This window comes from Mesoplodon bidens, assembly GCF_964165515.1.
Source record: "Mesoplodon bidens genome assembly, chromosome: 15".
In the NCBI taxonomy this organism is placed as follows: domain Eukaryota; kingdom Metazoa; phylum Chordata; class Mammalia; order Artiodactyla; family Ziphiidae; genus Mesoplodon; species Mesoplodon bidens.
In genome coordinates, this window is record NC_138171.1 from 38643416 (window position 1) to 38669295 (window position 25880).

General features: G+C 45.5%; 1 protein-coding gene across 3 annotated transcripts in view; it reads left to right on the plus strand.

The window, feature by feature from the left end:
• The first annotated feature begins 6509 nt into the window (after window positions 1-6509).
• Window positions 6510-25880, plus strand: part of RCC1L (RCC1 like) — a 41559-nt gene continuing 22188 nt past the window's right edge. The window contains exons 1-6 of one of the 3 annotated variants that reach the window (XM_081257796.1): window positions 6511-6893; window positions 17437-17566; window positions 21887-22015; window positions 22867-22933; window positions 23467-23518; window positions 25227-25311. In XM_081257796.1, the coding sequence (XP_081113922.1) occupies window positions 6579-6893; window positions 17437-17566; window positions 21887-22015; window positions 22867-22933; window positions 23467-23518; window positions 25227-25311 (778 nt within the window). In that variant the 5' untranslated portion in view covers window positions 6511-6578. Of the gene's footprint in view, window positions 6894-17436; window positions 17567-21886; window positions 22016-22866; window positions 22934-23466; window positions 23519-25226; window positions 25312-25880 lie in introns of all 3 variants that reach the window. The other 2 variants (XM_081257797.1, XM_081257798.1) reach the window with 2 other exon arrangements.

Here is a 25880-nt window from a genome sequence, read left to right on the forward strand (position 1 = left end):
CCCATGGAGGGCCCCAATAGGACAAAAAGGTAGAGGAAGATTGAATGTTCTCTTTCTCTCTCTCTCTGCCTGTTTGACCCGGGACATCCATCTTGCCCTGCCCTGGAACTGGGACTTAACGCCACTGTTGCTCTGGTTCTCAGGCCTTTGGGCTCTGACTGGAACTACACCAGCAGCTTTTCTGAGTCTCCAGCTTGCAGATGGCAGATAAGGAGTTTCCTATTTTCCTATTGGTTCTATTTCTCTGGAGAACCCTCATACAATAATATTTACATGATTCTCCTTTATCGGTATGTCTCAGCTTTATCAGTAAAAGCAGAGCTGGAGACAAAGTCTTGTACACAGAACCTTAATTTTGGAGGTATCAGGAGTGAGAGCAGGGAGAGTTAATGAGTAGTATTGTCCTTTCCATATAGAGGCAAACTGCCTTTGATCCCCTTTACCACTGGGATTGAAAAGAACCCATTCACTGGATCAGTATCCCCTGGGAAGTTCAGAAACCATATTGATCTGTTCCAGTAAAATACTACCCCTGACTCAGCAGCTATGACTGGACTAAGCACTTAGCTAAGTTTATAGTAGTTTACAGTTGTCTGCCATAACGCATCTGGTGTTTGCAGGGGTCAAACATGTGAACTAAATGGACACGTGATGGGAACCACCACTTCTGAGTCCTTCACGTCTTAGAAGTTGGTGCTCAAGTCTACAATTCCACCTGGGATGCAGTATGTCTTCTCCTTTAATACTTCCTAAGTCAAGACAGGGTGAGGGACCCAATGTGAGCTGCTAAGAATGTCTGTCCCAACTGTGTAACTGGGAACCAGGGAAATAGCCACAGGGTGGGTGTGTGGACACATTTGACCCCCTGTGGGACATACTTGCACCTGGCTCCAGGTGCCCTCACTCTAACTGGGGCCTTGTTGGTGTTTCAGGTCCTATGGTGTCAGTGTCAAATCAGACCCTCTATCCAGCTCTTGGGAGATCTGATTCTCGTTTCTCCAGTGGATGGTAACGCTGGTAAGTAACCACAGGTGCCTTTGGGAAATGATAAAGAGAATATTTATTGATGCTACTGTAGTGGCTCTGCAGGGTCCTTCCTCAAGTGGACCCAGCCTCTGCTATAATTGCTGGACTGTGGTCTGAGAACTGGGTTAGATCCTAAAACCGGGTGAGAGATTGATTTTCATTGTACTAACCAATGTCAGCCTTCTGCTCACCAGAATTTTTTCCAGTTATACAAGGCAAGAAAGCACCCAAGCTGTCTGTGCTTCCATGTTATCCCTTGGAATACCGTGGTCAGATAGCCACGCCACAGATCACCGGTGCCAGACACTATACTTGCCATTCTGCGCTTGCCTCTTGTTCTACCAAGTCCATCCACCTTGCTTCTGATGGCAAAGTCCAGCCGCCTGGCTCTGCTGCTCTGGAACCTACCATCGTCTTTGGGAGTCTAGTTTTAGAGCACCATCTGCAACTGTCACCCTAGCCTAGGCACTCCGAGCTTCTCAGAGATGCTAGAGCTTCCTCACCAGTACATCTCTTATTGCCTTAGTGACGGAAGAGTCCTCTGGACCCTCGCAGGGTGGATTAATCCGCTTTAACCTTCCCACCTCCCCGAGCTTTTTGACTCTTCTTTCCTCCAGGGACTTCCAGCATCTCCACCTTATTTATTGATACTGTTGTCATATGTAAGCTTCACAGAGCCATCCCAGCAGCATTAGAATTGGCTCCTTGCCAGGATGTTAAATCCTGAAGGAGCTGGCCCTGTGTCAGCAAACCCTCTCCATCTATTCTTTTATTCTGCACTTCTGGTCCAACACCCTAAAGGTACACATGCACCCACACATATTCCCTAGTCCTGTTGAGCCCAGTACTGCAATTCTGTCAGTGAGTAAGCTGTTTCCTCTTACAACAGGGACTGCTCTTCCTCACTCAGGTTCTGCTGAGACCTGACTAAATATCGGTCTGGCAGCAATGAGGTGAAGTGGGTTGCACCTTGAGGAGGATAAGCGTCATCTCGTGCGGCATCTACTCAGCTGGAGTCTTAGCATGGTATCCAGGCGAGGGGAGGCTGCTCCCCTATATCAAGGGAGAGGGGGGCGTTTCTGCTGGACTGGAAATTAGAGTGGGGGTGGCGTCTGTGTTGTAATATTCTCAGGTGCACGGTCCCGGTGCCCCATCCCAATCTCAAGTTCCCACCCCTTTGCTATCGGGGTTTGACTTCAGCATAGGAGACCTGCCAAGGCTGTACATCTGGCCTCCTCTGCAGCTCTGTCACCCTGAAATCCCAGGCCTCTGGCTCCTTTTTGGCTGCAGGAGATGAAAGTATTTTTAAACAGCATCATGGAGGCCAGTTGGTTTTCTCAGCATGCCCCAAGTGAATAGCTGGCTGATCTAAACCTGTCACTCTTTCTTCAAGGCTTCCTACACAGTTAACAAGGCCAGCTAACTCCACAAACTTACAATTACTATTACCCCCATACTATTCGTATCATAGAGATACAGCTTAACCAAATGCTCTGAGTCTGCCTGCACCTCATCCCTCCACCTCAAGTAAAAAGAGCCTTAGTAATCATGCTACAGCAAGCCAGGGGTTATCACCACCCCACTTCAGGTGCCAATTGTTTTAGCTTGTGTCCTTCCCCAAACAGAGCCTTACATAAAGACTTGCTCCCTGGGGGCTTACTTGGGAGGTGATCGTAGGGAAGAGGAGAGAGGGAATGGCAAGAGTCACGCAGGAAAAGCAGATGTAAGGGTCACCATTGAGGCTGCCGCTGGGGTCAGCGGGTCCTGATTCTGCCAGGATCCTGAGAAGTGCACAGGGGGCCTCCCTGAATGGACCTCAGTGGTGGCATTTATCCCTTGGCTCCTAAGCCCATTGGTTGAAGTTTGCCTCTAGGATGTTAATTCCCCCTCTTTTCCAGATTGCATGTGTGTATGGGCCCTGTGAGCTCCTTTCTGTGTCTGGGGCATCTGTGGAGTTTTTGGTAGAAATTTTAAAATGCCTGGCATGCACAGGGGACAAGAAGCTTGAAGAGAGTCAAAGCTTGCGTGGAACTGCTCATCCTCCCATGTTAGAGATGTCAGACTAAGGACGAGAGGGGTGACTGAGGACCCTGGATGCACCTGCTCCCATACTATCTATAGAGTCACAAATTCAGGTAAAAGCCCCAAACTTTACCATGGCCCAAAGGCCAAAGGTGATCTGCTGCCCTTCTTCCTCCATCCTTCCAACCTCGTCTCCTACCTCTGTCCACCGCCTCACTCAGCTCTAACTACCCTCCCCTCCGTGTGTGTGGTGGTGGGGCTCCCAGACACACTCCCTGTGTGGTCAGTTAGCATTTAATCGGAGTAGCCACGCACCAGAGGCAGCTCCCAGGAGCCTCCAGGCAGCTCTCTTTCCATCAACACTGGAGGGGTTGCTGATTAGCTTAATGAATGTTAGAAATGGGTTTAGTGAAATTAGTGGCTTGTTAGTTGGTGTATCAAAGTCCAGTGAGGAGACAGAAACTACCTTGTGATTTGAACAGAGAAGGTTTAATATGAAGAATTATTAATGATAACAAGGGCTTGGCTGGTATGAAGAGAACTCTAAAGAATACAGGAATGGTAGACAGAGGGAGGAGCCCCCGTCACTAGGGCTGAGCCAGGCTACCCCAGAAAGAGGCCACCCCCCAGAGCTGAGACCCAGACCTCGTTGGGAAAGGCTCACCCATGGCTCACTGAATGGTAGGGGTCTCACTGAGAGGTAGCTAACTTTCCTGCTAGCAGAGGTCACAGGAAATGTGCACTCTGGAACTTTACAGAAATCCACTTTCTTGGGGGCCAAGGAAGGTCTTCCACGGGGAGGTGCTTCATAGGAGGCACTTGGCCATGACAGTGCCCGAGGGGGCTGCTGGGGGAGCTGCTGTCCACCGTGCGCTGCTCGCCACCGCCTGCGGCAGCAGCTGCCTGCTGGTGGTTGTCGTCGCTGGTTGGGCGGCTGAAGTAGCGGCACTTTCCGTCCCCAGTTGTGGGCATTTGTCTCCTCCAGTTTGGAGCAATTGAAGATGCATGGTGGGGCACCAGCGCTCCCCCTACAGGCCCGTCCCGATTCCAATTTTAGCTGAGTTTCTTGAATTAATTCCACACCTGGAAGAAATCCAGTTTTATTGTACTATCAAGACCAGTTCAAATTACTTTGTTGTCCTGGAATGTGCTTTGTAGTCATTTCTGTGAAACATGTTTTTACCGTTCTGTGGTGAAATGTGGCTGATGTTTTACCCTTCTGTGGGGCTGTTTTATAGAGGGTGACGGGGGAAAACTGACTGATACGATGTGGTAGCTGTGAGACTGCTCCTCAAAGGCCTCCAACTACAGTGAATGTAATTAACCAAAGCTGTGAAATCTATCCTCTGTTTGCAGTGAGGTCATGCTTCCCTTGCACTGCTCCCAGTGACTGAATGAGGCAGGAATAGACACTCGGGCAGACCAGATCCTGGGAGGCATGGATTCCTCTGATGGTCATCTTGGGCTCCAGCACTCCCCAGTGACCAAGTCTTCCTTAGACTTAGACTGTACAGCAGCAGCAGCCATAGGACACTTTTACCCAGGCTTCCCTCTTCCTCTCCCTCATTTATTTATTTATAAATTTATTTACCTATTTTTGGCTGTATTGGGTCTTTGTTGCTGCGCACAGGCTTTCTCTAGTTGTGGCGAGCAGGGGCTACTCTTCGTTGCGGTGCGCAGGCGTCTCATTGTGGTGGCTTCTCTTGTTGCAGAGCACGGGCTCTACATGCGTGGGCTCGGTAGTTGTGGCTCGCCAGCTCTAGAGTGCAGGCTCAGTAGTTGTGGCACAGGGGCTTAGTTGCTCTGTGGCACGTGGGATCATTCCGGACCGGGGATCGAACCTTTGTCTTCTGCATTGGCAGGCGGACTCTTAACCATTGCACCACCAGGGAAGTCCCTCTCCCTCATTTAGAGTCAGACTTGTATCATGGCCTGATGGCTCTCCCAGCTTTCTGAGCACCTCCCTTCCCCTTTTTCTCTTACAGAGATATTTTCCCTAATAAAATCCTTGCCTATCTAATCCCACCGAGGCCTTGTGGAATTAAAGAACCTCGGCTAAAATTGGAGTCAGAACGGGACTGTAGGGGGAGCTCTTATGCCCCACCATGCATCTTCAATTACTCCAAACAGGAAGAGACAAATGCCCACATCTGGGACAGGAAGATGCCTCTACCCAACCAATGAGAAGCCACTATACTTTGGACTCCCAGCTTCCTCCAGTGGACTCTTTGGTTATCACAGCGCCTCCCAATTACACACTTTTCCATATAAAAGCAAGTTCCCTTTCGTTGTTCTCCGGATTTGCCTGTGGTCTGTTTGTACTTCAAAATTTGCAGTTTCTCTTCTTATTCCTAAATAACCTCACTTTTGCTGGCAAAATACTGGCTATTACGTTATTAAAGTTGATACAGGTATCGAGCACATAAAGAGCAGAGAAAAGCAAGAGGAGGGAAAAAGACACAGTTTGCTCTCAGCATTTGGGACTAATATTCGGGAATGACTGTCATAGATCATAATGGGCTGCAAGAGATCCTACAGGCCATGAAGTTCAAAAATTCCTTTCATGTACTGATTTTTAAAAAATATCTCCTCATTTTAGAGGTGAGATCCAGAGAAGGGAGACAACTTCCCAACATCACGGGACAAGTCAGTAGCAGAGCCAGGACAGGAACCCAGGTCCCCAGACTCGCAAATCATTCACGAGGGCATGCCTTGTTCCTGGCTGCATGCTAAACTCTAGTACAAAACTGGTGAGGACAATCTGAATGAAGTTCTTGCCTTCGTGGAACTTCAAAGGAGGTGCTCCAGCTGGACGTTAGAAGGCGAGTAGGAGTTTGCTAGACACCTGCAGGGAGAAGTGGGCAGTGGGAAGGGCATTCAAGGCGCTGTGTGCAAAGGAAGGCCTGAAACATCCCTGGGATTCAGAAATTACAAGTAGAGGCACCTGCCTTAAGTGGAGTGATGGGCTGGGGGGCGAGGTGACGCTTGGAGGAGGATGCACTGTCGAAGACAGCAGGGAGCTCTCTGTGGCTGGAGCGCCGACTGAGCGGCGTGGGAGCGGGAACAGAGGCAACAGGGCCGGGTAAAAAGTGTCGAGGGGCAGAGGATAGGGGAGAGCGCTACGCTGGAGTCGCGCAGAGTGGGCAACCTCTTAAATTTTACTCCTGCTGATTACCAAAAAGCAAAGGGCCTTTGCAAAATGAGAGCGCCCACCAGAGCCGGGAAGGTGCTCAGCAAACACGCGCTCTGCGGGAAGGCGAGTGAGTTCAGGCCGGCTGCCGGAGCTCGGAGAAAGGTCGCGGACTAAGTCGGTAGGGCCGGGACGGGTCCTCTAGGTCGTGTCACTCAGGAACCGGCGATGCCAGGCTCCGCCCAGTCCAGCCCAGCCCTCCAGCCTCCCTGAGCCATTGGCTGCCCTCAAGGCCTTTGCTTTCAGCCAATAGTAAACGTGGCCGCAGGCTCTTCCGCCGGGGGGGTCAAAGGTCGCCAATATGGCGGCGCCCAGGAGCGGCTGAGGCGTGTAGCGGAGGATGGCGCTGGCGGCGGGAGCTCGCCTGGGGCGCCGGCTGAGCGGGCCGGGGCCGTGGCGTGGACACTGGACGGCGGCCGGGCGCTCGCGGAGCCGGCGCGAGACGGCGGAGGCCGAGGCGGACGCGCCCGTGTTCCAGTACGTGGGCGAGCGCGCGACCCGCGCCGACCGCATTTTCGTGTGGGGCTTCAGCTTCTCCGGGGCACTGGGCGTGCCCACCTTCGTGCTGCCCGGCTCCGGCCCCCAGCCCCGCGCCGGCTCGCGGCCGCGCCGCAGGATCCAGGCCGTGCCCTACCGCCTGGAGCTGGACCAAAAGGTGAGGACTTCGGCTCCCTCCATTTCTCCCTCCGTGCTGGCCTCCGGTCTCGGCCGCGCCTCCCGAGGCACTCGGCCCTCTCGGAGAGGTTGGCGACGCTGGGTGGCCAAACTTCGGAGAGCACGACCCTCGAGCGGGCTGCCGGAGGGGAGTGCGTTAGGGCGCTGCCAGCATGTACCGAGTGGCCGAAACGTGCCAGGTGTTGCGTCCGGCCCGCGTCATTCGGGAGTTGGGGTTGTTGCCACAGTTACGGGGGAGGAAAGGGAGGCTCGGAGAAGTTATGAGACAGGCCCACGGCCCCCCAGCTGGCAGGTGTTCGTACTTTGGGATTCGCCTTCGGGCCAATCAGACCCCAGAAGTTCTGCTGTTAGGAAAGCCGACTTCAAAAGGTCAGAGAAAGCGTGGGCCGGCTGGGGTCGGTGAACAATTCGGAAAGAAAATGTTAACTGGAGCAGTAACAGGAATGAGAGGAAGGATGAAAGGTCTAAACACACTGGAATGGTTGTACAGGAGTCCCCTGAGTTGACTCACATTTGAAACGATGCAGCAAAGAACAGCTACCGGAGGGCGGCTTATCTCGGCAGCTAACATCCAGAAAAGCAAAAACGGATGTTTAGGGTAGGTTCTTGCTTGGCGTGGTTGTGGACGTCTTGGTGGGTGGTGAAAAAGAAGCAGATTTGACCAGTTTGGCTTCTGACTTCTCTGTCAAGGATAACAAATGATCTTTTGCCCTAAAAGGGGAGATAGAGAGAGCCAGGGAATTTAAGCTCCAGAGGAATGAAAAGTTGGCTTTGACTTCTTAATATTGAGTTGTGAGAGTTATTTATGTATTCTGGATATAGGTACTTTATCACACATATGATGTGCAAATGTTCTCTGCCAGTCCATGGATTTTCTTTTTATTTTTTTAATAGTGTCATTTGGAGAGAAAAAGTTTTTAATTTTAATGAAGTTCAGTTGATCAGTTTTTCTGCTGTGGATTATGCTTTTGGTATATCTAAGAAATCTTTGCCTAACCCAAGATCACAAAGATAATTTTCCTCTGTTTTTGTCTGGGAACTTCATAGTTTGAGTTCTCATATTTATGTCTATTAGACAGTCATTAGAATTGATTTTTGTGTATGGTGTGGGATAAGGGGCTTTTTGGATGTGGCTATCCAATTGTCCTATCACTAGTTGAAAACACTATCCTTTATTAAATAGTCTTGACACCTTTGTGAAAATCGGTTGATGGTAAATGTAAGGCTTTATTTCTGAACTCTCAGTTCTGTTCCATTGATCTATATGTTTATTCTTATGCTAAAATTATACTCTCTTGATTACTGTAGCTTTATAATTGGGTTTTTAAAAATTTTTATTTATTTATTTATTTTTGCTGTGTTGGGTCTTCGTTTCTGTGCGAGGGCTTTCTCTAGTTGTGGCAAGCGGGGGCCACTCTTCATCGCGGTGCGCGGGCCTCTCACCATCGTGGCCTCTCTTGTTGCGGAGCACAGGCTCCAGACGCGCAGGCTCAGTAGTTGTGGCTCACGGGCCTAGTTGCTCCGTGGCATGTGGGATCCTCCCAGACCAGGGCTCGAACCCGTGTCCCCTGCATTAGCAGGCAGACTCTCAACCACTGCGCCACCCGGGAAGCCCCTATAATTGCTTTTTAAATTGGGAGATGTTAAGCTTTGGCTCTTCTGGGTCTTTTGCTTTTCCATACAAATTTTAATATTAGCTTGTCAATTTCTGCAAAACTACCTGCTGGGATTTTGGTAGTGATTACACTGAATCTGTAGATCAATTTGGGCACAAGTGCCATCTAAGTAATTTTAAGTCTTTCAATCTATAAACATGAAATGTCTCCCCATTTACTTGGGTCTTTAATTTCTTTCAACTATGTTTTTGTAGTTTTCAGTATGCAAGTCTTGCATGTCTTTTGTTAAATTTATTCCTAAGTGTTTTTTTCTTTTTGATGTTCTTTTGAATAGAATTGTATTCTTAAGTTCATTTTTGGAGCGTTAATTGCTTTTACATAGTAATACAATTGGTTTTTGTATATTGACTTAATATTTTGTGACTTTACTGAACTTCCTTATTAGTTATATAGATTTTTGTGTATTCCTTAGGGTTTTATACATACAGGATCATATTGTCTGGTTGTCTGTGAATAAAGACGGTTTTACATCTTCATTTCCAATTTGAAACTTTTGATTTCTTTTTCTTACCTGACTGCATTGGATAGAACCTTCAGTGTAGCAGTGGATTGAAGTGACATCCTTGCCTTGTTCCTGATATTAGGGAGATAGTATTCAGTCTTTCATCTATAATTAAGACATTAGCTATAAGTTTTTCATAGATACCTTTTGTCAAGTTGAGGAAGTTCCCTTTTTGTCCTGCTTTGTTCAGAGTTTTTCTTTTCTTTTTCAAAAAAATCATGACTAGGGATTAGATTTTTGTCAAACACTTTTTCTGTGTCTGTTTCTGTGATCATGTATTTTTTGTCTCTTATTCTATTAATTGGATATATTACATTAACTGATCTTTGGATATTAAACCAGCCTTGCATTCCTAGGATAAATTCCACTCGATTGTGGTGAATAATCCCTTTTGTACATTGCTGGATTTGGTTGCTAATATTTTGTTAAGGACTTTGTTGTTTTTTTCTTGTGATGTCCTCCTTGTCTGCTTATGGTATCAGGGTATTACTGGCCTCATAAAATGAGTTTCTGGAAAGGTTTGTAAAGAATTGGTATTCTTGTTTTAATGTTTGGTAGAGTTCACCAGTGAAGTAAGTCATCTGGACCTGGGCTTTTCTTTATAGAAAGAGTTTTTTTTTTTTATTACTAATTCAATATTTAAAAACTTGTTACAGGTATATTAAATTTTTTATTTCTTCTTGAGTCAGCTTTGGTACTTTGTGTCTTTCTGAGAATTTGTTCGTTTTGTGCCGGTTATCTAATTCGTTGGCATAAAGTTGTTGATAGTATTCGCTTATAATCTAAATTTCTGTAGGGTTGGCAGGTTGGTGATGTCCCCTCTTTCATTGCTGATTTTGGTAATTTATATTTTCTCTCTTTTTACCTTGGTCAGTCTAGCTAAAGATTTGTCAGCTTTGTTAATCTTTTGAAAGAACCAACATTTAGTTTAATTCAGTTTTTGGTATTGTTTTTCTGTTTTCTGTTTCATTGATTTCCAGTTGAATTTTTATAATTTTATCCCTCTGCTTGCTTTGGGTTTAGTTTGCTTTTCTTTTCTAGTTTCTTTTGCTGGAAGGTTAGGCTATTGTTGAGGTCTTTCTTCTTTTGTAATGTAGGTGTTTATAGCTATAATTTTTTCTTTAAACACTGTTTAGCTGCAGCCCATAAATTCTGTTATGTTGTATTTTGATCTTTATTCACCTTATTTTGCGATTTCCTATGTGATTACTTCTTTTACCCATGAGTTATTTGGAAGTGCTTAATTTCCAAGTATTTATGTTTTCCCTAATTTCTTTATTCATTGATATCCAATTTGATTCTGTTGTGGTTATAGAACATACTTTAATTTCAGTCCTTTTAAATGTATTGTGACTTTGTTTTATAGCCTAGCATATGGTCTCTCCTGGAGAATGTTCCATGTGTGTTTGAAAAGTATGTGTATTCTGTTGTTTGGGTGGAGTGTTCTATAGATGTCAAGGTCAAGTTGGTTGATAGCTTCTTGGTTAACCTGTTGTTTGCTCCAGCTGTTATCCACCAGTATCTAGGCAACTGCAGTGTTCATCATTGGTCTCTGACAGTTTTCAACAAACATCCCTGGGGAAAAGGCTGTTTACCCTGGATGATAGATACCTGGGTCAGATCAGATAAATAGAGCCTTGTGCTTGGGGTCTTACAGGGAACCACTAGATAGATCAAATGAGAATTCCCTGGGAATGGGGCTTTGAAATTTCTCCAATCCCATTTTGTCTCCTCCAATGGCTTCCAGACTGCTGGTTTTCACTATAATTGTGAGCTGTTGGTTTTCAGGACCTGAGAAGAGGTGGATGGGAATAGGTCAAGTTAAAATGCTGCAAAGCTTGCTGTTCTGAGATTCAGCTGCTTTTCTTAAGTAACATTCCCCAGATTGCTTTAAGTCCTTGGTTAATTTCCAGAGTTCTGAAAGAATTGTTTCTGAGAATGTTTGCCAGTGTTCTTATTGCTCCACCATTTTCACTGATGTCCCTAAATCCATGTCCTTTTTTTTTTAAATTGAACTATAGTAGATTTACAATGTTGTGTTAATTACTGCTGTAGAGCACAAAGTGGCTCAGTTATATATATATATCCTTTTTTTAAAAAATAAATTTATTTATTTTGTTTATTTTTGGCTGTGTTGTTTGTCTTTGTTGCCGCGTGCAGGCTTTCTCTAGTGTCAAGCAGGGGCTGCTCTTCGTCCCGGTGTGCGGACTTCTCACCGCGGTGGCTTCTTTTGCTGTGGAGCACGGGCTCTAGGCCCGCGGGCTTCAGTAGTTTTGGCTCACGGGCTACAGAGTGCAGGCTCAGTATTTGTGGCGCACGGGCTTAGTTGCTCCGTGGCATGTGGGATCTTCCTGGACCAGGGCTCGAACCCATGTCCCCAGCATGGGCAGGCGGATTCTTAACCACTGTGCCACCAGGGAAGCCCCTATATTCTTTTTCATATTTTTTTCCATTATGGTTTATCACAGGATATTGAAGATAGTTCTTTGTGCTATACAGTAGGACCTTGTTGTTTATTCATCCTGTATATACTAGTTTGCATTTACTAATCCTAAACTCCCAATCCTTCCCTCCCTAACCCCCCAACTGGCAACAACAAATCTGTTCTCTATGTCTGTGAGTCTGTTTCTTTTTCCTAGATAAGTTCATTTGTGTCATATTTTAGAGTTCATATATAAGTGATATCATATGGTATTTGTCTTTCTCTTTCTGACTTACTTTGCTTAGTATGATAATCTCAAGGTCCGTCCATGTTGCTGCAAATGGCATTATTTCACTCTTTTTTATGGTTAAGAATATTCCATTGTGTATATTTACCACATCTTCTTTATCCATTCATTTGTTGATGGACATTTAGGTTGTTTCCATGTCTTGGCTATTGTGAATAGTGCTGCTGTGAACATAGGGATGTATGTATCTTTTCAAATTATAGTTTTGTGTGGGTATATGCGCAGGAGTGGGATTGCTGGATCATATGGCAACTCTATTTTTAGTTTTTTTTGAGGAACCTTCATACTGTTTTCCATAATGGCTGCACCAATTTACATTCCCACCAACAGTATAAGAGGGTTCCCTTTTCTCCACACCCTCTCCAACATTTATCATTTGTAGACTCTTTAATGATAGCCATTCTGACCAGTGTGACCTCATTGTATCAATAGTTTAAATTTGCATTTCTCTAATAATTAGCGACGATGAGCATCTTTTCATGTGCTCATTGGCCATCTGTATGTCTTCTTTGGAGAAATGTCTGTTTAGGGCTTCTGCCTATTTTTTGATTGTCGATCCATGTCCTTTTTTTTTTTTTTGCGGTACACGGGCCTCTCCCCCGTTGCGGAGCACAGGCTCCGGACGCGCAGGCTCAACGGCCATGGCTCACGGGCCCAGCCGCTCCACGGCATGTGGGATCTTCCCTGACCGGGGCACGAACCCATGTCCCCTGCATCGGCAGGCGGATTCTCAACCACTGCGCCACCAGGGAAGCCCCCATGTCCTTTTTTTAAAAATTAATTAATTTATTTTTTATTTTTGGCTGTGTTGAGTCTTTGTTGCTGCATGTGGGCTTTCTCTAGTTGCAGTGAGCGGGGGCTACTCTTCGTTGCAGTGTGTAGGCTTCTCATTGCGGTGGCTTTTCTTTTTGGGGAGCACGGGCTCTAGGCGCATGGGCTTCAGTAGTTGTGCTTCGCGGGTTCTAGAGCGCAGGCTCAGTAGTTATGGCACACGGGCTTAGTTGCTCCACGGCATGTGGGATCTTCCCGGACCAGGGCTTGAACCCGTGTCCCCTGCATTGGCAGGCGGATTCTTAACCACTGCGCCACCAGGGAAGCACCATGTCCTTTTAATGTAATTACTAACATGGTTGGATTGCATCTGCCATTTTGCTATTTGTTTCTGTATGTCTTTTTTGTTTGTCGATTTTTCCTTTGCTGCCTTCTTTTGTGTTAAATAGGTATTTTTCTTTTGGACCCTTTAAATTCCTTTGTCAGGTGTTTTAATATGTTTTTTGAGTTTTTGTTTTTTTAGTGGTTGGTCTTCGGATTATAACATATAATTTATCATAATCTATTTTAGGTTAATAGTGACCTAATTCTGGAAGACTATAGCAACTTTGTTGCAACATAGCCCCATTTCCTCTTCTCTCCTTTGTGTGGTTATTGTGATATATATTACATCTTTATATGTTTTAAGCCCAACAGTACAATTTTATAATTATTACCTTATGCAGTTTTCTTTTTTTTTTTTTGTGGTACGCGGTCCTCTCACTGTTGTGGCCTCTCCCGTTGCGGAGCACAGGCTCCGGACCCGCAGGCTCAGCGGCCACGGCTCACGGGCCTAGCTGCTCCGTGGCATGTGGGATCTTCCCAGACCAGGGCTCAAACCCGTGCCCCCTGCATTGGCAGGTGGATTCTTAACCACTGCACCACCAGGGAAGCCCTCTTAGTACTTCTTAAAGCAGGTCTGCTAGCAGTGAATTCGCTCAGTCTTTGGGAATGTCTTTATTTCATCTGCATATTTTTTTTAAATGATAGTTTTGCTGGATATAGAATTCTTGGTTGACAGTTTTTGTCCTTCAGCACTTTGAGTGTGTCCTTCTACTCTGGTCTCCATTGTTTCTAATGAGAAGTTAACTGTTAATCTTATTGTTGTTCCCTTGTACTTGATGAATCCATTTTCTTTTGATGCTTTCAAAAATTTCTCTTTGTATTTCAAAAGTTTAACTGTGATTTGTTGAGCAAGTTTTATCTATGAGACTTATGGGTTTTTAAATAAAATTTGGTAAGTTTTCTGCCGTTACTTGAGTATTTTTTTCTGCCTCTTTCTTTCTCTCTTGCCCTTTTGGAACTCTTGTTATGTAGGTGTTGATATACTTGATGTTATGTTTCAGGTCTCTGAGGCACTGTTCTTTTTTTTCCCAATGTTTCTTTTTTTCCCTGTTCTTCAGAATGAATAATTTCTATTGATATTTTTTTCAGCTTAACGGATTCTTTCTTCTGCCGTCTCAAATCTGCTGTTGAGCCTATATAGTGAATTTTAAAATTTGGTTAGTATACTTTACAACCCTAGAATTTCCATTTAGGCTTTTAATGTTTTTATTTCTGTTTTCAGAGTCCATATTTGTTGGGCCATTGTTGTCATATTTTTCTTTAGTTCTTTAAATATGGTTTTAAAATATTCTTTGAATGATAGTTCAAACAATAGTTCACAAATCCAACATATTGGTCCACTTAGTTACTCTTGGCTGCTTTCCTCCCTCAATATAGGTCACACTTTCTTGTTTCTTTGCATGTCTTGTACTTGTTTATTGAAAACTGGGCTCTTGGATATAACAACTTTGGATTCTGATATTATCTGAGTTCTTTGTTTTTGTTTTTTTTGGAGGTGGGGTAACTTTTCTGTAATTTAGGGAGTTAGTCTCCCCTGCTCTGCGTGGCCACTGACACCAGTGTCTTTGCTTGGGGTTTTTGTTTTGTTCCCCGTCCTAGCTCCCTTCCCCTCCCCGCACTGCCTTTTTTTTTTTTTAAGCCGGGTTTCTTCAGGGTTGCCCCTTATCTGCATACCTTTGTGGTCAGCCAGTGAGTTGTGCAGAGGCTGTGCTCAGACACCTTGAGCTTATAAGGTTTCTCTCCTTCACTTTTGATTCTGTGTGTGGTTTGGGGACCACATTGAAAGTTCAGCCTGATCTCAAGTCTGCCTCAACTTTTCTTTCCGCTGGGAGCTCCTATGTGCAGTTTCCCAGTCAGCCATGCTTGTGTGGAGAGCCTTCCATGGCTCTCTCATTTCTAGGATCTTCCCATTAAATTTCTGGCTGGTCTGCCTCCCCTCTTACCCTAGTCAGGACTGCAACCTCAGGCTCGCTGAGTGGTGGATCTTCCTTTTTTATTTCCTGCTGAGTTTGCTGTGGAGCATGACTTTTCACCCTCTACCCCAAATTAAGTTTGTCCTTTCTGGTAACAAAGCTGATAGTTTTCATGGCCAGCTCTGCCCTTTTCTAACTTCTGTGCTGCCTGAACTGGGGTAGATGGAGCAGCCCAGGACAAGAGGTCTACAAACCCCTGATATTCTTGCCTGTAGTTCTAGCATCCCTTCATGAGTAACTTCTTGATTTATTTGCCTTTGATTGACTTCTGGAGCCCTGAAATGGTTGTGAGTTTGTTTTTTGCAGTTTTCTCCAGTTTTATACTTGTTGTTTGGGGAGAGATTCACTAACCTCTTCACACCACCATAGTTGGAAAGTCCCCTTCTGGCATATTATTATAAAAAACATTGCTTAATGCTGACTCTGTGTCAGGTATTGTTCAAAGCCTTTTCACATATTAGCAGATTTAATAATACAGTAGGTGCTTCCTAAATATTTGTTGAATGTTGAGTAAACAGATGAGAATAATCGTAGTGTGCTGGGCATCAGTTTTGGATTCACTTTTTTATGTTTCCTGCTGTGTGGTCAGGGGCTGGCTCCTCCCTCCCCAGTGGGTCATTTCTGTGGAGGTGGAGCCATTCCAGAAGGCCGGAGAACTGAGGGGTTTTTTTGGTTTGTTTGTTTGTTTTTTTCCTAATACAAGTGTACATGTATGTACCTTCCATGTGAATGTTACGAGGGAAAATGTCACAAGACAGAAGGAGGGATATATAACTTTTAGATAACTTGATTAAACAAGTCATCAAATTTAAAAGAAGTATTTAGCTGGCTTTCTTCAAGAAATCCTGGAGTTGGGCTTCCCTGGTGGCGCTGTGGTTCAGAATCTGCCTGCCAATGCAGGGGACATGGGTTCGAGCCCTGGTCTGGGAAGATCCCACATGCCACGGAGCAACTAAGCCCGTGCGCCACAGCTACTGAGCCTGTGCTCTAGAGTCCTCAAGCCACAAATACTGAAGCCCGTGTGCTCTAGAGCCCGTGCTCCACGACAAGAGAAGCCACCGCAATGAAAAGCCTGCGCACCACAGCGAAGAGTAGCCCCCGCTCACCGCAACTAAAGAAAGTCTGCGTAGCAACAAAGACCCAATGCAGCCATAAATAAATAAATAAATAAATATTTTAAAAAAAAAGAAATGCTGGAGTTAAAAAAAAAAGAAAAATCACACGTTTGTTCATTATTGGTGGAAAGCTGGCATTTTCATGAGGATTAGGTTAGATTTACATGTAGTCTCTGAGGTTGACTACATAGGCCTTTGGTAAACTGTAAACAACCAAGAGATGGTGGGGAATCATCAGGGTGACCATGTAATTTGTCATCATTTGCTTGAGAGTGAACCTTGGGACATCAGGTGTAAACCAGGACTGCCTCAGGACACTCTGGGTATTATGGAAAGGGGATTGACCCTAAAACCAGGCTGCCTTTGGTTTGCTTCCAGCCCCACTGAAGCCTCAGTTTCCTCATCTGATCAGTGAATGTGGGGATTGATAACAGTGTCGGTAAAACACCCAGCAAACACACTGGCCCTGTTGATGCGTTATATTCACGGTAGCTGTAATACTAATTCTTCTTCATGGCAGTGGTGGTTTGAGAGTATAACAGTGTAGCATAAGGGTTAAGAACATGCACTCTGCAATCAGACAGCTTCCACTTACTAGCTGTGAGACTGTATTAGGCAAGCTACTTAATCTTCTAGGAGCCTTGATTTCCTTATCTACCAAATACTACTTCTACCACCACCAATAATAATAAATACTTCATATAGTTCTTACATTAAGTCAGGTACTGTTTAAGTTTTTTTTAAGAAAATATTTATTTATTTATCTATTTGGCTGCACTGGGTCTCAGTTTTGGCATGTGGGATCTTCACTGCAGTGTGTGGGATCTTTGTTGCGGCATGTGGGATCTAGTTCTCTGACCAGGGCTCGAACCCGGGCCCTCTGCATTGGGAACACTGAGTCTTAGCCACTGGATCACCAGGGAAGTCCCTACTTTAAGGGTTTTAACTATGTTAACTCATTTAGTCCTCACAGCTACCCAATAAGAGAGACACTGTTATTATCTCTGTTTTAAATAGAGGGAAACAGACACAGAAGTTAAGCAGTCTATCTCAGGTCACACAGCTGGTAAGGGTCTACCAGTTGTAAACCCTGCGGTCTTGCCAAGATTCAAAATAAGGTAGTCTTCAACTTAACTACTCTGTGAGACTGTGTCTTGGCGAATGGGGATGATTTGATACTTAGACCATTGGGTGATTGTGAAGATTAAACGAGATAGTACATATCAAGCCCTTAACACATAGTAAACGTCCAATAAATGTTAGTTGCTATAGTAATAGTGTGTGTTCTTGGAATGGATAAGCAACCTGTCATTTATTGCTGGGAAAACTTGATGTCACAGATCAGTCAATGCTTTATGGGAATTTTTTTTCAGATTTCATCTGTTGCCTGTGGTTATGGATTCACATTGCTGTCCTCTAAAACCAAGGATGTTACGAAAGTTTGGGGTATGGGGCTCAACAAAGATTCTCAGCTTGGATTTCACAGGAGCCGGAAAGATAAAAGTGAGCGTTCTTACCTTGGTTTCTCTCTGCTGTGATTGGTCTGAAAAAGCACCCTTTGATGTTTTTTTAAAATGTATTTATTTTATTTATTTATTTTTGGCTGCGTTGGGTCTTCATTGTTGTGTGCGGGCTTTCTCTAGTTGCGGTGAGTGGGGGGCTACTTTTCGTTGTGTTGCGACGGCTTCTCATTGCAGTGGCTTCTCATGTTGCAGAGCACGGGCTCTAGGCGCCCGGGCTTCAGGAGTTGTGGCTTGCGGGCTCTGGAGTGCAGGCTCAGTAGCTGTGGCGCACGGGCTTAGTTGCTCCACGGCATGTGGGATCTTCCCGAACCAGGGCTTGAACCCATGTCCCCTGCATTGGCAGGCGGATTCTTAACCACTGTGCCACCAGGGAAGCCCCACCCTTTGATTTTTAAGAATATGATTTCATAAACCAAACCATAACAACAGAATAGATGGAGTCTTTAAAGGGATGTTGTTTGAAACCATCTCGATGGGGTTATTTTTTAGCTTGTTTGGTAGTAACATTGAACCTTTAGGCAAAGGGGCATTTGCTGGTAAGTAAAGGTGTTCTCTTTTTTTAAACTTATTTTATTTATTTATTTATTTATTTGGTTGTGCCGGGTCTTAGTTGCGGCAGGTCGGCTCCTTGCGGGTTGAGGGCTCCTTGTGGCATGTGAACTCTTTTAGTTGCAGCATGCATGTGGGATCTAGTTCCCTGACCAGGGATCGAACCTGGGCCCCTGCATTGGGAGCGTGGAGTCTTAACCACTGTGCCACCAGGGGAAGTCCCAGTAAAGGTGTTCTTTTTTGGCCCCAAAGAGATGACCTTTCCTTCCTAGCTTGGAGATCACTTGAAATATTCTACAGTGCCTCGAATATGGTCTAGGGAAAAAATTCAGTGACATTTTTAAGATGGAGATTTGATTCCAAATATTTGAAACTTGAATTGTAAAAATGTTAGAAATGATTTATAATGACATTTTAAAAAGTAGATGCTAGCCATCAATATAAGTACGATAAGAAACATTTTTTAAAATAAAGGGGAAATTACCCAGAAATATACTGGACAAGACTTTTTTCCCCCCCTTTTTTCCTGTTCCCCATTCATATGCAAATATGTTAAAAATGTAATTGATTACCACATGTTTTGTTTTCTGCCTTTTTTCACTTAATTTTATATCAGTATTGTTTTATAAATTAGTATTGAAGTCTTTGTTTGCTGTGTAAGACGTCACATTACTTTTTTTATACCTTTTTTTTTTTTTATTTTTTTTTTATTTATTTTTTTTTTTTTTTGCGGTACGCGGGCCTCTCACTGTTGTGGCCTCTCCCGCTGCGGAGCACAGGCTCCGGACGCGCAGGCCCAGCGGCCATGGCTCACGGGCCCAGCCGCTCCGCGGCATGTGGGATCCTCCCAGACCGGGGCACGAACCCATGTCCCCTGCATCGGCAGGCGGACTCTCAACCACTGCGCCACCAGGGAAGCCCTTTATACCTTTTTTATATACAGAAATGGGCAGAAAAGTATAAGGCATCCCATGTACTGCCATCAGCTCCAGCAATCATCAACTCATGCCAGTCATGTTTTATTCATTTCCCCCACTGTCCCCTTCAACAAATTTGAAGCAAATCCTAACATTATTGATTTTTTCTTAAATATTTCAGTACATATCTAAAAAAAATTAAGGACTATTAAAAAAACAAACACAACATCATTATCACACCTAAAAATAAAAAAATAATCTTTTTATTTTTTTTTTAAAGATTTTTTTGACGTGGACCATTTTTTTCTTTTTTTATATAAATTTATGTATTTATTTTTGGCTGCGTTGGGTCTTTGTTGCTGCGCACGGGCTTTCTCTAGTTGTGGTGAGCGGGGACTACTCTTCGTTACGGTGTGAGGGCTTCTCATTGTGGTGGCTTCTCTTGGTGCGGAGCACAGGCTCTAGGCGCGCGGGCTCAGTAGTTGTGGCTCACGGGCTTAGTTGCTCTGCAGCATGTGGGATCTTCCTGGACCAGGGCTTGAACCCGTGTCCCCTGCATTGGCAGGCTGATTCTTAACCACTGTGCCACCAGGGAAGTCCCAATATAATCTTTTAATATCAGATATCCAGTGTTTCTTTTCTTTTCTTTTCTTTTTAACTTTTTTCTTTTTTTGGCTGTGCTGCGCGGCTTGCAGGATCTCAGTTACCCAACCAGGGATTGAACCTGGGCTACAGCAGTGAAAGTGCCAAATCCTAACCACTAGACTACCAGGGAACTCCCCTCCAGTGTTATAAATTGCTAGTTGTCTCATGAATGTCATTAGGTTTTTATTTTATTTTAAAAAATTTATTCGAATCAAGGTCCAGATAAGGTCTGGACATTGCAATTGGTTGATAAGACTTTTTTAAAAAAATTTATTTATTTTATTATTTTATTTAATTTATTGTTTCTGGCTGCATTGGGTCTTCATCGCTGCACACGGGCTTTTCTCTGGTTGCGGCGAGTGGAGGCTACTCTTCATTGCGGTGTGTGGGCTTCTCACTGTGGTGACTTCCCTTGTTGTGGGCTATGGGCTCTAGGCACACGGGCTTCAGCAGTTGTGGCTTGCGGGCTCCAGAGCGCAGGCTCAGTAGTTGTGGTGCACGGGCTTAGTTGCTCTGCGGCATGTGGGATCTTCCCGGACCAGGGCTTGAACCCGTGTCCCCTGCATTGGCAGGCAGATTCTTAACCACTGCGCAACCAGGGGAGCCCTGGTTGATAAGACTTTTAAAAGACTTTTGAGTTTGTGTCAGTCTTTTTCTCCTTGATATTTATTTATTGAAGAAATCATGTTGATTATCCTGTAGAAGTTTCCAGTCTGGAGTTTGCTGAATGCATCCCTGTGGTGCTGTTTAACATGATCCTCTGTCCTCTGTATTTCCTGTCAATTGGTAGTTGGATGTGGAGCCAGATTCCATTTATTTATTTATTTATTCATTCATTCATTCATTCATTCAGTCATTCATTTATTTATTTTAAAAAGGAACTATAACACTTCAGATTCCCTTTAAATTTATGTATTTACTGCTTCCCAGGCCCTTAGGGGGTCAGTGAAGATAGTAATAGGAGATGTAACGTTTTAGTATTTTAAAGTACTGTATTTTTGCAGCTAATAAGGCTCTATACACTAACAACATTGTTCAGCGTCTTTGGTTTTGCTTAGAATTACATCATCTTATTATGATAAATTTGTTATTTCATGCTGATCAGAAGCTCTGTTTGAAAATTATATCAGTCACTAAAAATACTAACAGGCAACTATAATAATAAGGCCATATATTTGGTAGACAAAATGTTTTCATTTTTTTTTAATTTTTAAATTTTTTGGCTGTGCCATGCGGCGTGAGGGATCTTAGTTCCCCAACCAGGGGTCGAACCTGCGCCCCCTGCAGTGGAAGCACGGAGTCTTAACCGCTGGAACGCCAGGGAAGTCCCCAGGACAGAATGTTTTTAAACATGAGGTTCATAGGAGAAAAGAGAGGGGTCATTAGTGGGGAGTGGGTTGAGAACCAGTGTATTTGCAGTTCTTCTCGTTAACTCCAGCCTCCATTATAAATATTCCAAAGCTCTTCATTTAAAACCTACCATAGGAATTCCCTATATAGACCATTCTGGCTTCTCCAGTAGGATTATGAAGAGCAATAATGTTCTTCTTTAGAGTGCCTTCTAAAACACTTCCCCCTTTCTTGCTTATTTAAATATTAAAATTTTCTTTTTTAAATAGATAACATACTTGCATACCTCAGAATCCTAAAGACGCAGTTGAATATATGGAGAAAAGTCTGCTTTCCACCTCTGTCCTCCCAGCCACACAGTTTTTCTCCCTGAAGACAACCTGTGTCAACAGTTTCCAGAATATCCTTCTAGAGAGATTTTATGTATATGCAAGCACATGCATCTATGTATTCTTTTTACTTCCTTTTAATCTAAGTGGTATCATACCGTATATGCTATTCTTCACTTTACTAGAAATTCTAGTGGGTATTGCAGGAAGAAAATGCTTTTCCTTTCCTTAAAAATCCAGAAGGTGGCACTTTCCTGGTGGTCCAGTGGTTGCGACTCTGCCCTTCCACTGCAGGGGCTGTGAAAAAAAAAATCCAGAAGGTGTTAAATGACGTGGGAAGAGATTTCTTTAATAAGTATGATTTTCAATAACCTAGCATGTGATGGAGGTCAAGGGCATGTGATGGAGGTCAAGGGCTGGGAGTGGGGCTGGAGTTCTCGTCTTAGCTCTGTCACTAGTGTAGTCTCTCAGGCAGTGTAATGTATGTGCACCTTGTCCTTTTCGTTTCAGCGAGGGGATATGAGTATGTTTTGGAGCCCTCACCCGTCCCACTGCCACTGGACAGACCTCAGGAGACGCGGGTGCTGCAAGTCTCCTGCGGCAGAGCCCACTCTCTCGTTCTGACAGACAGCGAAGGAGGTGATGGGAGAGTGGGGACCGCTTTTCCGCTGTTGGGCCTGAAGCGGCTCGTTCAGTTGAGCCACATCTAGTTAGTGAAGCTGTTGGCATTTCCCAAGCAAGTCAGTAGGATGGTTTCAGGAGAGCCGTGTTGGGCAGCCCTTGCTAACTCTTCCGTGTTCTCTGCCCTCTGTGGTTCTTGGAAAATCTCAGGTATTTATAAGTGTGACGGCGCACAGCAGGCAGCCTTATTTTGGCCCCCTGCTCCTTAGCCATGGAGCCACCAAGCCGACCATGTGTGTAGACAGCTTTTTCCCTTGTCCTGAAAGCAGCCTGTTTGCTCACACTGCTTCCAGGTGGGGGGCTTCCACGGTTCAGGCTCCTGGCTCACCCTGGCTCTCTCCACAAGAGCGGTTGTTTCCAGGGGAAGGTCAACTTGACTGACGTTTTCAAATTTCATTTTTTTTGGCTAAGTGTGCTTTGTAGGAAAAGGCGAAGGTGGTGTTAGGAACTCTTTCAAGAGGGGGCTGGGCATTGAGGGCAGCCTAGGGACAGGTGCAGGGAATGGGGCTGCTGAGGCCTGTCACGGAGTGTGCTCGCCTCACACTGTGCAATTCCTGAGAAGCGCAACCAGGGCCCGGGCGGGGAGACGGAAGGCACGGCAACAGTGGCCCAGGCCTTCGCGGCCAGCCTGGACCCCAGCACACCTGTGGGGGGTGCCTGCAGAGGCTGGGAATGTTGGAGAAGGAAGCCAAGGGGCAGCTAGGGTGAGTGGTCGGACTAGGACCACTTTTGAGACCCCCTTCCAGTCCTGCCATTTGAGGATTCCATGAACCTGCAGAGCTGATTTAATTGGCGGTGTTATCCCTTAGTCTTCAGCATGGGGAACAATTCTTACGGGCAGTGTGGAAGAAAAGTGGTCGAAAATGAAGTTTACAGGTGAGTTCCCGAAAGGCCCACCCCTTCCTCGAATTGTGTCAAGCATTAAACGCCCCCTGAGTGATTATGATGTGATAGACGCACAGAGCAGTAACGCTCGAGGCTCCTCATGCTGGAGAGGGGCAGTGAGAACCCACTGGAAGGCTGAGCGGGGAGAGTAGCTTTCCGGTGCAGGGGGGAGGGAGGGCGTGTGAGCATTGACTGTGATGCGTGGAACTTCTTTGATCTTGTTTGTTATTTTCACCAAATTGATCAACTTAAAACTCCTCTAGTCTTTAAAAAAATTTCCCTCTAGTTCCTCACATTATGCTGGTAGGTCTAAACGCCAGTCAGAAATCTGCAGCATATTAAAATCACCAAAGGATTTTCTTTCATTTTCCTTTCATGCCCAGACCTACCTCTTCCTTATATTTGACCTAACGTTGCTATGTGTGTGGGGAGGCTGCTAGTTGGGGTGACGGGAGGGGCCAGAATCGCACAGTGCTTATCATGACCATATCTTTTGGTTCTCCCCAAATTGCTCCTGGCTGTAGCGAAAGTCACAAAGTCCATAGGATGCAGGACTTCGATGGACAGGTGGTCCAGGTAAGAGACGTGGGCTGAGAACCACTGATCCCGCCCTAGGGGGTGATTTTGAAAGGGTGAAAGTTGGGTGAGGTGATGGCAAATTGTTAGGGGGATTTTCTGAATTAATAAATTATTTTAGTAAATATTGCCTGCCTACTATAGGCCAGGATTTACGCTAGCTTGTGGGGATACAAAGTTTAGGAAAAATTGGGGAGGGCAGGTAACACTCTAGTGGGAGAGGCAGGTTATAAAGACTAGCTGTCTCAGACTATATTAAGGCTGTGTGTGTCCCAGGCTGCTTTATCTTGTACCCATGCTTGGGTACAGTGCCTGGCATATGGTAGATACTTAAATGCTTAAATATGTAAATGAGTGTCTACCGAAAGCACTTCTGAAAGCACCAGAAGGAGAATAGTTACGTCTACCAGGCGTGGACTGGAAGGAGAGACAGCTGTCATGGAGGAGGTAGCCGAGGAACCAGACCAGCTGGGCCGGGGCAGGCGGTAGGAAAGGTTTTATGGCAGAAGGAGCAGCCTGAAGGCTCAATGGTGCCGAGAGCAGGCAGTGTGGCTGGAGTGTGCGTGCCGTCCTGCGGTGGGGCGGAGTGGAGCCGGCTGCAAGACGGGTTGAGAGGGGACGATGCAGGGTCTTGTACACCTCATTAAGGAGCTTAGACTTCGTCCTGTTGGTGGTCGGGGGCTGCCAAAGGTTCTGAGCAGGGTGAGTAACAGCCAAGTCACGATCTGTTTAAGAAGATGACTTTGGCCATGGAATAAAGTTGAGGGAGGAGGTGAAGTCCAGATGGGAAACTGGGGAGAAGGGACAGGTGAGGAGACGTAAGGAGAATTGACCAGATTTGAGGCTTGATTAGATGGGCAGGGAGGGAGCTAGAAGGAGCCAAGTGCGACTCCACAGGCAGATGGGTGGCGCTGATGTTCTTGGCCCTGGGTGGCAGAGTCCCGGAGCGGGGGAGGTGAGGAGGAGGTGGAGAGGGAATTTGTTTTCAAGGTGGCAGTGGAGTGGAGTGTGCATCTTGCCCAGGCTTCAGAGCCACCTTGATGCGAGTTCAAGTCCCTGCTTGTCCACATGTTAACTGGGTGACTTGGGGCAAGTTACCAAACTTCTCTGAGATTCGGTTTCTTACTGGGTTGCCTTGGTCATTGACTTAGCACAGTGCCTGGCATAAGGAATGTTTGCTAAATGGTGCTTTTCATTAGGCAGTTAGCAAAGTAGGTCTGGGACGCAGCAGAGTGGTTGAGACTGGAGATGACCGCATGGCGGTTGCAGCAGAAGACGTGGGGGTGGATGCCATCTCCCAGGAAGCATGCAGAGCGAGGAGGGCAGAGGGCAGACCTCAGAGGAGGATTCCAGCCCTGTAGGGTCCGAAGTGGAGACTGAGCTAGTGACAAAGATGGGACACTGTTGTGGGGTGTGGGAGAGAGGCTTATGGAGGAGGGAGTCGGGTGGGGGAGCTCCCGGCTTCGCTCCTTAGGACACCTGGCGCTGTTCTTTTTTTTTAGCAAGAGCAGTTTCAGGGGAGTAGGAGACACAAGCTGGGCTGCACTGGAATGAGAGTCAGATGCAGAGCAGAGCAGGACAGCCTACCGGCCCAGCCCCCTTGGCACTCAGGAGCGGTGGAGAGTGGTGCCCGGCTTTGGGCACTTGGACCAGGACACCGGCTTCTAAGGATTCCTTCTCACCAACCTCACCTCTGTTTGTGTGATAGGTCGCCTGCGGTCAGGACCATAGTCTGTTCCTGACGGATAAAGGAGAAGTGTATTCTTGTGGATGGGGCGCGGATGGGCAAACAGGTAGCGTCCCTTCCACCCCCGCCCCCCTCCCTGTGAGATGGTGCAGCTGCCTTCATCTGACTCTTCCCTCTCCTGTCACTTCCTGGGAATGCTGTTCTGTTGTGTCCCCTCCCATCCCCCTCACCCCTGGCTCCCCGGATTGGAGAGTCCCGCAACAAGTCTGAGTCTTTTAAGAGACAAATGCCACCTAAAGGGAGCTCGATTTTAACTCATTTGAGAAGAATGTGATTAAGGGAGGGGGAGGAATGAGGGATAAGCTTTATCATCCTTGTATATTTTATTTTTCTGTGTTTGATATTTGTCTGAAGGGAGGACCTTAAATTTAAGATTTAAATCTTGTGTAAATCCTCTATAACCCTGCTACCATATCACATCATCTTTGTTCCTTGACTCATGTTTTCTCCCAAGTCCTTGTTCATATGTGAACATCTTTTATGGTAATCATAGCAGAGGTGTGATTTTATATGCTTGTTTTATCATTAAATTTACATGAAACATTTTTCCATGTTGGTATAATTTTCAGTTGTAGTTTTTAATATTTGTATGGTACAGCATCAAACTAATGTACC